The following is a 15414-nucleotide window of genomic DNA, read 5'->3' as shown; positions in this document are numbered from 1 at the left end:
GTGCGCATGCCCGGGTTAGGCAGGGTGTGGTCCCGCAAGTGGTCCCGGGAGAGGTTCCAGAGCCAGGCGGACCGAAGTTAGCTCTCTGATACTAATCCGAACCAACACTAGCTCGACTGACTCTGTTCGCGAACCGAACTTGGGACCACTTGCGGGACCACACCCTGCCTAACCCGGGCATGCGCACCTGGGCCCAACTCCCGGCCAGTCCTGGCGCCTGCTGCCTACAGGTTTCATGCTCAGTGAAGACAATACAGTTGCATGCAGGCTGTGTGTGAATTGCCACAAGAACAATTCCTCAGGCCTTCAACTTCTCTTGGTGCTGGAGCTACTTGAGCATGAGCTGCATGTGGGCTGCACAATAGATAAATGAGTCTGGAAGTTTGCTGCCTGTGCCAGGTTCTGCAGGGTGCCACAGTTGTGGAGGTGCATGTCTGGTTAAATGCATGTGTGTGTCAGATCAGGACATAATGACATTTGCTTTGTTGACATATGATGAACATGTGATAGAAAAGGACATTAATTACAATAAATCAGCTGTGTGATCAGCTCACAAAAAGATTAAATGCCTGTAATAGACACAGTCAAGAGGGACATATATGCAAGACAGGCCATTTGACTTGGGTTTTCCTCAGGGAACATTCTGATCCAAGTCTTTACCAAAAGTAGGCCTATCAAACATAGCACCAATCAGAAATATTATTTAGTTTATTTACCATTTTACCATAGTAATTCTTCTCAGAGGTATTTGTCACAGCCTATTATTTCTTGTTGATTTACATATTGATGCAGGTTCCTGGGGTGAAGTCGGAATAAATTGTCATGGCCGTATGCTTGAAGTGAAAAGTATATGTCTACACTCTTTATTTTTCATTTCTCAGTTAGATGCATGCTTTCTTCATGCAAAAAAGAGAAAACCTTAAGAACACATGCTTGTCTGTCTTTCGAATTCTCTAGAATTAGCTTGTCATGAAATGTAAAACTAATGTGTAGTTGTAAAAACCTCTGCCAGCATTTTCCTCACTAGTGGCTGATGGCTAAGTAGATTTAGAAATGAAAGGGGTTATTATAAAGTGATTACTGAATAGCTAGGTATGTCATTTTAAACAAGCAACTAAAACTCTGGTGCAGATTCAAAATGTAATCTTGTTTGTATCATTCATACTTAAAATCTGATTTTGATTGTGGAGGAGTAATCATGTAATGTAGGTATTTTGACAAAAATATATTGAATGATGTTTTTCTTTCATTCCTTATTTAAATGTATTAGAATTTAACTGACTCACAGTTCAGAGTATACCTATAAAATGACAACAGAAAGGAATACTAGATTGAGTTTGCATTGGTTTTGATTTAAATATTACTATAAAGTGAAAAGACCATATAATCTCTCTTATGAAAGAAAACATATAGAAACAAATTCTTAAAAATACAGCTTACTTTAAATGGGTGTTATGAATGATTGAAAGAGTGTTGTTGATGATTAGACCAATATATTTTGCAACCATGAATGTCAGGCTGAAGTCATAGGCCTCCTAGGATATGTGTAGAGATTAAAAAGTTAAGGAAACTCTCATGACTCATTTTATCACTCATTCATGATTCAGGTTGCAAGGCTTGTATTAATGTGTTACTAAAAGCTTAAATGCACTGCCTCATCTGGTTTCAAGCAATGCCTCCACTGTTTTGTAAGTGATGAGCTGATGCTTTGGATGATTATTAGAATGTGTTTTCAATTAATCTTCTGTAGTTGGCTAAATATTATAGTTGTCTTCTAAGAATTCCTGTGTTTTTAGCTTGTGTTCTTTCAGCTAGATGTATCACAAAAAAAGAATTCACACAGTGAAAAGCTGATGTTAGTACTTACCATCCTTCCTGGAAAAAGTAGACCTCTACTATATTTACTATTTGAATTTGAGGAGAAGTGAGGGAGGATACAAGCTGGCTCATTTTAAGAGTTTGACCTACTCATTTTACTGCTGTTTGGTTTGTTTTTTTCTGAGCTCCCACATTTTGGAACTGATCAGTTCCAGCCCCAAAATACAGAAAAGCCTGTTGAATGGTGTGTTCTAGTGGGTTAGAAAGGAAACTGAGAACTAGTGTTCTGTGGCATTTGCTGATGCTTTGAAGCCTCCAGCAGATAGTTAATATCTTCTGAGCTTCAGTTTCTGGTCTCATTGTATATAAACTCAGAGAAATTCTATATTCATACCTCATACAGATATATAAGGTTTAATTACACATTACATCCAAAGTATATGATCAAATAAAACCAATGGAAGCACAGTCATGCATCTGGTTCCACATTGAAGAACAGTGCTAGCTATAATCTTACTGGCAGCAGGTATTTGGCAGCAGTTTGAGAAATGCTAGATTTCCTCTTTTGCCCAGTAGACTACTGGCAGATCTGGCAGGAAGAAGACTGAGTATGAGCACATGCTATAAGTGAGTATCTTAAAGTTCTCAGATGCTGGGAAGAGGTTTAGTCCAGAGACAGAAAACCATCTGTGGTGGGCTTGCCCTGAGATGTGGTTTTTTATACGTAAATCTTATCCTATTGACACCTTCTCTCCATTGTGGCACTGTGAGTGCTGATCACTATAATAAAGGTACTGGGGCAAATGTATGCAGCAAACTTACTATGGCCTCTCAAGGCTCACAAATCTGCAATGATCTGAAAGGGATCCCTGCAAAGGGATCCCAATAGGCTACTGCTCAAAGTTAGCATCCTGGTGACTTAAGATTTTAATTTAAGATTTTAAAAAATATTTTTTAAAGGATTTTTTTTCCAGATTTTGCTAAAAGATAAACAGACATATCCTAGTTTTCAGCATGTAGTATATATAAAACTAATCATTCCTTCCTCTTTCTGGACTGCAGGTGACTATCATTTTGGTTTTGCTGTCTCATAGTTCTCTCACTAGCACTGAAGCTCTGCAGGGCTTGCATCCCAACATTTTTTAAAGTGTCAGGGAGTACCTTTAGAAGACTAATAGAAGTGCTGCTTTTCTGTGGGAGGCATCTATTTTTGCAGGAGGGACATGTTCTTTTCGAAATGCTATTAGCAAATAACAGGGAAAGATGGGTAAGAATTTTAAATACCTTAACTTGAAATCTTCCCAGAAGATGCTAGGTATCTTTTGTGGTAATTCGATTTTACCTGACTAATCTTGGTAACTATTGCTATCAATTTCCATGTCTCCTCCATGAGAGGAAGTAGAAATATCCCAGATGAAACCTGTGTTTCAACTTTTTAATAAATTTGCAATTGTTCTTTGCTCATTTTTGCTTGCTGCCACAACACACTGTGTTCTTAGATAAGTAAGATGAGCATCCTCTAGTGTGCCCCTCTTTACTGCAAAAAGCTGTTTCAGGATCTTTGACAGCTTTCTGCACATTTGTAAGCTTAGTCTTTGGTTTCACTTTAAAATGATTGCACTCAGCAGGACAATGACATCAGCAACATCACATTAGGATTTTGATCTTGCTTATGAGTCATTTTTTCCTTTGTTTCTTTGTTTGCTTTCTCTTTGTTTGATTCCTTTCATGGACAGTATGAAAAATCATGAGGGTGAAGTGCCCCTTTTCTTCCTCTAGTCCAAATTACAAAGCAGTTCTTTATATTAACAGATTTGACTGCTCCTTTGGATTGGAGATGCAGCTGTGTAAAACCAACATGATTCTACTGACTGAAAAAAAAAAAAAAAAAAAAGGAAAAAGAAAAAGTGTTAAAAAGCTGTGAAATTACACCACCCAAAATCTTGCCCATTGTTTCTTTCCTTCACTGCATTCTGCAGTTTTTGAGAATTGTGATACAAAAAACCGTGATCTGTTACCAAATCTGATAAATCAGATTTTGGTATTTTGAGCAAAGAAGAGCTCTTTTTGAATTTCAATCTGTTGTTGAAGAACTCAGATGAAGAATAATTACAGTAAGTAAAAGTCACTCCATTTCGTTGTTTGCAAACAACCTCAAATTGTTTGCAGTCATATAGAGATTGGATATCAAATCAAATAAGTACTTGCAAAACAAGTAAAATATTTTACCTACTTTGTTGCTTTATCTTCACTACAGATGTAGACGAATCTTAAAATTTGCTTTCTAAAAACAAACCAATCATTGCCTGTTTGATAGCAGCTGCCTCATGAGGCATGAGTCTGTTCCCCTGTGGATGAAATGATATTTCATTACTTCATGATCAGTGTCTCTGAGGCATAACATAATATCTAGGCTACTGAGGAATGACAGACTATCTGTTTACCTGGGGAGCTGCAGAGGGAGTATAGAACTGTATAGGGAGTGTAGGCTGTATAACCTCTGCAGGGTGGGGTTTTACCAAGTAAGGAGAAACATGGATCAAGTATGCTGTGCATAGATATATATAAAATAAGAGTTGTGCTCTCTGTTATATTTTTTTCAAGTGTTTAATGTTGCAGTGTTTGTGCAGGGAAAAATGAACTTTCCATGTTATCTGCTCAGCTTTTCTGTTTTGCTCTCCCCTGGAAGTTAGTTCTGGTTCAGTAAATTGCACTGACAGCCTTACTGCTTTTACCAGTGCTGGTGAACTATCAGAGCATGTGTTTGTCTTAAAAAGCAAGTAGTCTTGTTTGGAACAAATCCTGTGTCTTAAATTGTCTGCTGAATCAGATGTAGCCCTGATTAAGCATGTGAAATCAAGTCTAAAGTGTGTATATGCTTATGTTCTTCATGAGCATGATATGCAAGGTGAATGCATGAAATGATATGTGACACCATCTAATACTGATGCTACAATACTGTGAGTCCCACTTTACTCAGAGCAAATTGATGCAAAAAGATGTTAAGTGATTTGAACAAGAATGCTTAGGCAATCTGTGACAAAGTCTGTACATTTAATTATCATATAATTAACTTCTGTAGTAGACAGTATCTTAAATCTCAAATGATTCTGTTTTCATCTTAAATCTGTACATTTTCTTATTCTGCTCATCCGTTACTTCCTCTAGAAGGACAAAAGAGTCCAATCTGGAATTTTAATCACGAGCATTGTTACAGAGCTAAACCACACTAATAGTTTGCCTAGACAAGAAGTAAATTCTTTTTACTAGTATCTAGCATGTACCAGATGCCTGCAGCTACTGGAATACCATGCTATTCCTTTCTTCATCTCTTATTTCAGTGGGTCTGTGCAGTCTTTAGTGAAAAGACAAAACTTCCAGTCTGAGTTTTCACTCTAAACCCAAGTTTTGATGATCAATGACAGGATGCTAAAAATACACCTACATGTCTCTGTGATTCTGAAATTGAGTTTCTGAAAAAGCATCGCGTTTGTGGTAAGAGGTAAAGTGTGAAGTTCCAGAGAAATGAGCTGTGAATTGCAGCTGCAGTGGAAATTGATCCTGTCTGTCAGTCTCTGCTCCATATTCTCAGGAAAAAACGAGCAGAGCAGAGAAGGAGCCAAGATCACCGATTAAATGGGATGCTAAAGTGCCAGGGGCTAGAACCGGGCTTGCTGGTCCCTTAGGTCAGAGCTGCTACTGTCAGACTTCACTGCTTGATACCCTGCTGAAACTGGCAGAAGGAGAGCAGTATGAAAAATGCTGCAGGCACCAGCAGGGGAATAGTAAGAGCTACTTGGCTAAGCTTCAGGCATGACAGGCAATGTTCTCCTTTGGGAGTAAAACCTCTCTTCTTATGCATTGGTAGGCCTTATTTCCCCCATTCACCTCATGATTTGTACCAGTGAAGCATAAGAAAATAGCTGGAATACTGAGGAAGAACAGAAGCTCAGTTCATGTAGAGAACTGCAGAGTGAGTGGAGAGGTCTGGCTGAATAAACTCTCTGCAGATGGGCTTTTACCAAGTAAGGAAAAAACCAAAGGTTCAGCAAATATCTGTTGTGGTATGAGGTATGTAGGTTGCGTATAATGTAATCAGAATGGACTCTTAGTCTCCTTACTCATCTTCTACTTTAAAAATGTGATTTCAGTTGTGATGAGTACTGTGAAATGACAGTTCTTCATGTAGCTATCACCTTAATGACACAAGGTAACATCAGCGGACCATTGCTAGGATGGCAGCCTTCAAGTACTAAATAAATAGTGCAAGTCCCGTGAGCACAGCAGCAGCATCTCTGTAGCATGTTGACTTTTTCACTTGAAGTTGAGAACTCACCATGGGAGAGGGATGAAAAGTTTCCGTAAAAAATAAAATGAACTAAATGAAGTCACCAGGCTGTGGTAATTTGCTCAGCTTTCCCTTTGAAAATGTGGTTATTAACTGTCCTTCTTTTTGTTGCTTAACAGTTTTCTTTCTCCAGGTAACCTGTCTTTCATGATGAAGAGCAGATACTTAGTACTGCATTGGAAGCAATGTGCTGTGCTCTCAGAACCATATCATATTTATTAAATATTTCCTCTAGGGCATACAGTGTTACCTCCAAAGAAGCTCAGTGCTACCTTGATCAAATGTAAACTTTTCCCCCTTGCCTTTTGTTGCAATAACTGCTATTTTTCATGGCTATTTTGAGCCACATGTTTTTAATCCAGGAATTCCATTGTTATCTTAGTCTTTTTTTAATTTTTTTCTGGTTAAAAGTAGTCATGTTTCCCTTACATCTCTTTCCAGCTTATGAATTAACTGAATTTAATGAAAAAAATCATTATGTACTTGAACCTTATAGATCATTCATGACTGAAAACTCAACTATAAAGAGCAGATGAGAACTGATACCCTCAGGTCTTTAATAAAGTTATGCCTGATAAATAAGAGAAATGTGGTATTAAAAAAAAATAAAGCAAATAAAGTACTGGTCATCCAGGAATTAGGTTTATCAGTGGAAGAAATAATAAAGCATTATCTATTCCACTAACATCATCCCTTTTGAGACTTCAAAAGTGAGGTTGTGGATACAAAGTGGATACAAAGTCCTTGATGTATCTTCAGAGGCTCTTTTGTGGACAAACTTGTTTGGAATATTTAACCTCATTTTCTCCATGGCTATCCCTCATTAATCTGTAGTTATCCCAGCTATTGTATCATATAAGATCTTGTTTTATTTTTCCTTAAATGTCTTTCTCTGATATGTCCCAGGGTTTTTTGAATATCCTACCTCTTTCTTTCTTTCCACTGTGTGCTGTGATTGGGTGGATGATACATTGACTGGTTGACACCCACTATCTTACCCAAGGAAGGGGTCATCTCTCAGTTGCATAATGTCTGAGTGAATGGTAAGAAAAACAGATGAGAGCTGCTTAGCTATTTGATACTATAGATTACAAAATCAAGTCAGGAACCAAAGCAACCAGGGTATTTGCTTTGTCTGATGACTTTTGTTCTATGAATATCAACAGAAGCTTTGTTGTCTCCATCTTCTACAATCTAATCTCTTCCCTTGTCTGTTTTGTTAAAAGTGAAAATGTATCTGTCATTCTTACAGCAATGGCTTAAAGATTTAACTAGAGGGCTAACTTGTAGTTTTTTACTAAGATAATGTGACATAAGCATAACTTCCTTCTGGGCAGAAATCTTGGCTAGATTTTGATCCATTTTTTTTTGTACAGCCACTCAATTTCAATTTAAAAATGCTACGAAATAGTTTTATGTGTCTAATAAAATGATTCTCAGCTCCCCTGGGAATTTTCTGATGTGCCTACTATTAAGCAGGCTGTTCCCTGTTCTTGCAGCTGGGAGCTTTGTTCAGCTTCTAATGTTGCGTGTCAGGGTCACCTTGATTTTGGTGTTTTTCTGGTCCTATTTATCCCATTTGGACATCACTACAGTTGTACAATACCCATTACATGTCCTTTGCTATGCATAATCTCACCTAAATGAAGAAGTGCCTAGAAGCTTATAAGGAAAAAAAAAAAAAAAAGAAAGAAAAGTAAAGCTCCCTTTTCATGAAATGTTTATATGAGTTATTCAGAAGTAACTGCTTAAGGAAGACATAGAACTCTTTGGACTTTCCAGTCTTTAGGTTTGCTTCTCTAATCTTAATTGTTGTAGCAATAGAAAATACCCCAAATACCCCAAACACCAGGATTCTAAGCTGAGGTATCTGAGTGTGGAAGCAGGTAAATGGTTCTATTCTGATTTGTCCTTGATAAAGACATTTTTACCATATAGTCTTGTTGCTAGAAAGGAGACCTGGAATTAATTTTTGTTGCTTTGCTATTTTATCAGCAATTGGCATGTAATCTATATTGGTGGTCAACACTGCTGGAAAGTGGCAAATAATAATAATTATAACATATTAAAAAAAAAAATGGAAAAAGATAGGAAAGAAAAAGCTGGAGGATTTGAAAATATACTGCTTTGTAGATGTTACAGAGAACAAGCAATTCCTTAACACCTTTTCTTCAAGGAGTTAAGATGAATAACATCAACATCTTTGAAAAAACATTTCAAGCATGCAGGGATTTTATTAAAAAGCAAGAAGATGAAATCCTGTGTAAATTGTTTAGAACATTCCTAGTAAAGACATGTTGATTAATAAACATGAAAGAGGGAAGATGCATATTAATTTGTTTATGTATAAGAGGCTTCTGGCTCATTAGAAGTCTTCTAAGCATTTATCTAGTGAAGCAGTGGATAAAGCCAGACATTGTCTTTAATCTTTTTTGGGGCTCCAATATAAAACACCCCAGATTACTGCTAAATATGCATGGTAGCTCTGTTAAGGGCTGTGTTTTGAAAAAGGATGGGGGTGGTGTCAACTCAGTGGTTGTTCTGTAATATGGTGAAAATTTGGGTTTACTTTTCTATCTCAATTGCTGGGACTTGTAGGAGTAAAAAAAATTTAACTTAAAAAAAAAAATCTAACTTTAAATCAACCACAATCTTTAGTTCTTGTATATAAATAGCCATAAGTTCCTGGGTATGAATATGTTAGCTGTGATCTATAGCTAGCTTTCAGCTGAGAAATACATTTCTAGAAAAGCTCAGTTGCAACAGGATATCAGCTGAAACACCTCCTGTGTACTACAAACTGAAGTATTTGCACTGTTTATTTTAAATGTGATTAAAAAATAAAATAAAAAAAGAAACTATTGACAACTAATGTTTTTGGGAAGAGAAGTATAAAGACTATTTTAAAGGAAACTGCATATTAATTTAGTGTCCTGGCCAAATAGAGATCAAGAAATTGTATTCTGTCTAACTTAAAAACAACTGAATAAGAAATAGATGAACTACCTAACACACTTACTTCGTATAAACAGCCCTGGGAGAAAATCAGCAAGTATTTGTAAGTTTTCCCTATAATTACTGTCTATTTTTAGATACTTGTTTTCTGAAGTTCTTTTCTCTAAAAGTGTTAACAGAAATTGATATAAAAAAGAACATTTATTTTTGCAAAGAACAGATAGAAAAGTAAGCATAATTTGAACCATATCATGCAGTTTGACATTAAGCATAAGAACTTCATGGTATTTTGTTTGCTCTTCATTTTTCAACAAAGATACTTCTTTTTTCACTGTTTTTATAATGATTTTTCAGAGATTTATATTTTTATTGTCATTGGTAGCATGACAGATAAAGCAAATAATTTCTGTATGTGCTTATATGTGCTTATATTTATAGAACTGTATAACAGTATTACTCATGTTGTTTATTACTATAATATGAATAAATAATCACCCCAGAATTATTTGGGTAATTTTACAGATCCAATGCGTGGGCCACGAAAACTAGAGGTTGTGGAGATCAAATCTAGACAAATCACTATTTGCTGGGAACCATTTGGATATAATGTCACACGTTGCCATCGCTACAACCTCACCGTCCATTACCGTTACCAGGCTGGAGGACAAGAGCAAGTGAGAGAAGAAGTAAGCTGGGATACAGAAAATTCACATCCCCAGCACACAATTACTAATCTGTCACCATACACAAATGTCAGCATCAAATTGGTTCTTATGAATCCCGAAGGACGAAAAGAAAGCCAAGAACTCGTGGTGCAAACTGATGAAGATGGTAAGTTTTTGGTTTTACATACACATTGTACATGCATGCTGCCTGATGCTCAATATGCTTTTCTATCTAAGTGTATGTTCTACTCTTACTAAAATCTGTGACAAACTTTCCATGAGTTTCAGCAATTTTAAGGCATCTGTGACAAACTTTCCATGAGTTTCAGCAATTTTAAGGCAACAAAGGCTCTATTAAAAGTCTTACAGTGCTCATTTGCGTGATCTGTAACCTCACACATTAATTAATTATTTCTTACTTAAACTCACAACAAATGCTTGAAATGTATTGTGCCTTGTATAGGTTTCAGTATCAGTTTCAAGGAATCGCAGATGTTTGTTCATAGCATCTTCATGTCTTAAATAAACTTGTCTTAAACTTGATTTGCAATTTCAGTTTCTCTAGCTTTGGTTTGTCAACTACTGGACACTGTCAGCTGATTAGTCAGACAATACATTCCATATAAAGACATTGAAATATATAGCTGCTCGCTTCCTTTTAGTAATTTCTGGATAATGCAGGATCTTTTTTTTTTTTTTTTTTTTTTTTTTTAAATCAATAACACAATTTCTGAGTGTCATTTTTTTTAAGCGTGGGCAGAATAATTGGTTACTGCATCCCTGTACTGCTCTAGTAATATTGCATGAAAAGGTTATATACCATCCTCCTAAGTCCTCCATGGTACTACTGTGATTTTACCTGCAGAGTGTTTACTGGAGCTGTCTTAGCTACAACACCAAACTGGTACTTCCTTCTTGAATTGCTCATGCACCAGGAATCAGTTTTGCCTCTCCAGAACACTGTGCTGAGGGATGGCCCCTTAGTGCCCTCTACAACTTTACCTTAGGGTTTTTGACCTTGCTTTTAGCAATTTTAAAATGCATACTGTTCAGAAAATCTTTATGAAATGACTGGAGTTGCTTTATGTAACAGAACTGTGCTCCCATTTTTGTCATCTGCAATGTGAACAGAAATGGCTCTGTGTTCTTTCAGATCAATGGCAGATTTATTGCAAACATGCTGGAAAGATTTCTAGAAAATACTTCAGCAATGATGAGTTCCTCTTACAATAAATATTTGAACTCTTTCATTTAAACTTATTAAATCATCTAGTATATGATATATTAGTTTTGTGTACTACTAATTTCTAATCAAAATATATGAGGGAATAAATTAAACAATTTAGGGATGTATAGTTGCTGATGCAACAGATTTGACAGAGCATAGCTAGCAAATTGTTTAATTAGAATTAATTGTGCTGTCATCATCTAATTTTGATTTGGTTCAGTTGTAGTGTGTCAGAGCTTGCTGTTATCTGAGTTGTTTATGTACTTTCTTTTAAGATTTTGCATAGTATTTTCTTATTTCTGTCCCTCTGAAACTTTATATTATTCCAAGACCTGTTAAAAACCAGCATCAGAGATTGAGTTAATGCCTTGAACCAAAAAAAATATAAGTTTTTATGTTACCCTTTCAGTTTACGTTTTTCAGTAAAAAATTTCTGTAATTCTGGGTATAACACTACAGAGTATACTGACCCAAATAATCATCACAGTTTTTCCAATCACAAAGTCACACAGGTTGCAAGGGACCTCCAGAGCTCATTTAGTCCCACTTTTTTATTCAGAGATTGAGTGAGAGCAGATTGCTCAAGGTCTTGTACAGCTGAGTGTCGAATATTTCCAAAGAAGGATATTGCACAACCTCTCTAGTTAACCTCTGCTCGTGTTTGAACTCCCTCATAGCATAACTGCTCAGAGTTTATAGCCTTTAGATAATTTTAGAGGGTTACCACGGTGTTTTGCTGTACTTCCAACTAATGTACACTCCTTTTACACATAAATCATTAATCCCATGATGCCAAATGAGTTTTGCCAGTTCTGTCCTGCTTGGAAGAAAGATTGAGTGCCCAGACACGTCCTAAGGCATCATCTTACTGGTCCTTAAGGGACTGGTTGGCCACTTCAGAAACCATCACCTGCATCCTTCAGGCTGCCACTTGGTAGAGTGAGCAACTGAGAGGAGCTATGGCAAAGTGACCTTCCCAGACCAACAGCACGGAGTAGGAGGAGGACAGAGGTCTATCACACCTAGGAAAGAGTCACCAGATCTTCCTGTTGTTTAATTTTCCTGTAAATCTCATTCAGAGATCTGAGAAGTTATTCCAACCACTGCAGCAAGTAGTTTCCACCATCTTTCTCTAGCATTTGGAAAAAGTTAGCTGTACCTTCTTACTGGATTTTTAGATACAGTTTGTGGAAAAGTACTAGCCCATCAATGTCTGAAGCCTCACAGCAGTCCTGTGTTCATCTTTCAGAATTTTCTTTTCACATTCCATTGCAAGTGCTGTTACAAAATTTAAAATGGAGATAAATGTCCATGTCCTGTTTACACATAATTTTGGTCAGGGATAAAGTAATTTTTGCAAAGCAAACAGGAAATAGAAGTAGATACTTGGGAGCAGTTGACATAGCTTTTATCAGAACCTTCTAACATCCCTGACTCTTCAAAGTCATTCTCGTAAATTAAAGAGACTTTAAGAAAAATTAATAATGTCAGATTTTCAATTTGGCTGCTTCATCATTTCCTTATGTTCATCCTGTTGTAAGTCTTAGGCCTGATGTCAGTGAGTGTCACTCTTCTATGCAACATGTGGCTTGCCTCTCCAAGCTAAAAATTCTAGTTTATTCAGGTCAAACTATATCTGATTATTTCAGTGCTTGTCCATTTTCATATGTGAATGTTTATTTTTTTTTTTCACTGTGGGACAGTAGCACTACTGATAATTGGGTATCACAGGTAGATACTATTTACAAACTTATGTTTGAAATATTCCCTAATTGCTTTTGAAATCTGAATTGTGCTTTGGTTTCTTCAATACTGCTTTACTGGAAAAGCTTACTAAATCCTTCTTACACTGAAGGTGACAAGTATATTTCTTTAATGGCACTATCATGTTAAATAAATAATTCTCCTGAGTTATGCTGGTCTTTGCTTCAGTCTTGGGGAAATAAAGCAGGTGCTATATGCGATGAGGTGGCTTAACACAAAAAAGAAGAGGTTATATATGGTTATATATGATCTGTTTAACAATTCGTCAAATGCTGTAGAATATACACTGAATCTCAACAAGAGATTGAGACATGGTGGATGGATGGATGGATGGATGGATGGATGGATGGATGGATGGATGGATGGCTTTTGTGCCTCAACAGTGCAAATATTAACCAGAGTGTCTCCTTCTGAAGCCTTACTCAAAATACTATTTTTTTTTCTTTCTTTTGTCCATTAGTCCCAAGTGCTGTGCCTCTTGAATCCATTCAAGGCAGTACCTTCGAAGAGAAGATTTTTCTTCAGTGGAGAGAGCCAGCACAAACATATGGTGTGATCACTTTGTATGAGGTATCTAGTATTTTGCCTTGTTTTATTTTTATGTATAGTTTTGATGTTCAGAAGTGCATAATTTGTAAGAAAAAATGGGATATTTTTTTCACAGTTTCTGTAAAATGTATTATTTTTGAAGTTAGTAGTACTTAAAAAATAATAAAATCCAATATATAATCTTGGAATGAATTACTGCAGGACCCAAAATGTCCCTTGGTTATCAGCTTAAAGAACACTGCTGTTTTTAGAACCATGTGATATAGCATTCTCCCTAGTAATGTGGATCAAATATTTAAAAGATTGAAAGACAGATCTTAGCAAATTTTTGAAAGAATAGAAGACATAACACAGCAATGACAGTCGAGGTGACATTTAGATAAGGCTCATTACAGGAAGCCTATTGTAATAGATACAAGGAGGCATAATTAAAAAAAAATGCAGTATTTAAAAAATGTAAATGCAACAAAATTATATGTTGTTAGATGTCTAAAAATCACTGATTTTCTTTATGTGGAACCTCTGTCTGAATACCTTTTATGAAAATTGAGAAAAGACTTCACAGATTAAGCTGCAGTAATCACTGTTAAGCTTCTTACCTGACCTTACTACAAAATTGTTATTGAAATGCTTTGTTTAAAAAAAAAAAACAACAAAAACCACCTAAATGAAATATGGTGCAAAAGAAATTTAATAGTAACCTATTGACACTGTTTTGAAAACTACAACATTGTAAGAGTCAAATATTATGAAAAACTCAGGACTGATTTTTGATAAAGCCAACTACTTCCAGCTAGCTCAACATCTTCAGGGATCAGAATGTACATAGAAACACACAGTGGTGAACCATCTTTCTGCTTACCAACATGCATGATGAGGAGAGGAGAATATGCACTCTTTATGTATCTGCAATTCCTTATTAACTATATATAGACTCATAACATCTGTTGCAATGGGCATTTTGCAGGTGTATTCAGAGATGGAAAAGAATTGCTTGGGCAGACTTTCTAAGGTAGTCAGGACTGAGCAAGTCTCTGAACAGCAAAAGAACCTAGAATTCCAGCAGTGAGGAGACTATTGAAAATACTGATATCTCCTTATAGTGTTAACCCATGAAGCCTCAAAGCAGAGATGGAGGAAGAAAGGCTATCAGTTAAATCAAGATCTTGATTTAAGTGATTTTTAAGTAAAAGATGCCAGCAGACTGATGCAATCAAACTGTCCTTTATTCTAAACACAGTCTCAGGGAGGCCAGGTGGCTGAATACGGTCAGGCAACAAACTGCTGAAGTGTTGAAGTACATTGTCACTACTTTTTCTCCCCTCATGTTTGCCTATAAGCCTAAAATACATCATAAAGTTTCTACAAATACAATTGGGAAACTACCTTGAGGCCAAGAAATATACACAGTGAATCACAGGGACATTTTACCTGTTTTAAATGTATAGTCCAGCTGAAATATAAAGGTACACTTCAGATATATTTTAGCTAACTGGCATAGCTCACAGGATAAGATCCAGAAAAGTTTAATGAAATGAAGGTACCTGGATTTTATAGGCTCATTTAGACTACCCTTGATGTCTCAGTAGGCACCTCTCTGGCTGATGTCTGTGCTGTTAAGGTAATGCATCCAGCACATCCCTGAATCACCAAACCTTGAGAAGTGAGGTATCCAGCTCCTGTTGCAAGCCAAATCTTGGACAAAGCAGCATCTAAGCCTTGGCTGTGTATATATCTTCAATTCTGATCTAAAAATCAGAGTCATTAAAGCTGCTCTTATACAAACACATGGCATTTTTGGTATGCTCGTGAAAAGTGTGGCAAAACTACAAGAATATAAACCTGAGTCAGACCTAGGAGGAAGATTGCTCATTCCAGGTCAACATCTTGAGCTGCTATCTATTTTTATAGGGGCAGCCTTAGGACTGCAACAACAGACACCTTCTTCCAGGAAGAGGTCCCAGAGACCTGATCCCAGCAAATAAATGAATACACAGTCTTTGGTCTGCATCCATGCACCCAGAGAAAAAGTTTAATCTTATTTCTCTGTCTAGCATTTCTTATTCTGAGTACATAACTTTATATGC

The 15414-nt window shown here is 36.4% G+C and overlaps 1 protein-coding gene across 12 annotated transcripts in view; it reads left to right on the top strand.

Moving 5' to 3' along the window:
* PTPRM (protein tyrosine phosphatase receptor type M) overlaps positions 1-15414 on the top strand; it is a 470301-nt gene that overhangs the window by 241394 nt on the left and 213493 nt on the right. For all 12 annotated transcript variants that reach the window (XM_071737183.1, XM_071737189.1, XM_071737191.1 and 9 more), the window contains exons 8-9: positions 9644-9952; positions 13239-13348. In XM_071737183.1, the coding sequence (XP_071593284.1) occupies positions 9644-9952; positions 13239-13348 (419 nt within the window). The remainder of the gene's footprint in view (positions 1-9643; positions 9953-13238; positions 13349-15414) is intronic.

This window comes from Heliangelus exortis, chromosome 2, assembly GCF_036169615.1.
Source record: "Heliangelus exortis chromosome 2, bHelExo1.hap1, whole genome shotgun sequence".
Taxonomy (NCBI): domain Eukaryota; kingdom Metazoa; phylum Chordata; class Aves; order Apodiformes; family Trochilidae; genus Heliangelus; species Heliangelus exortis.
This window is presented reverse-complemented; position numbering and strand designations above follow the sequence as displayed.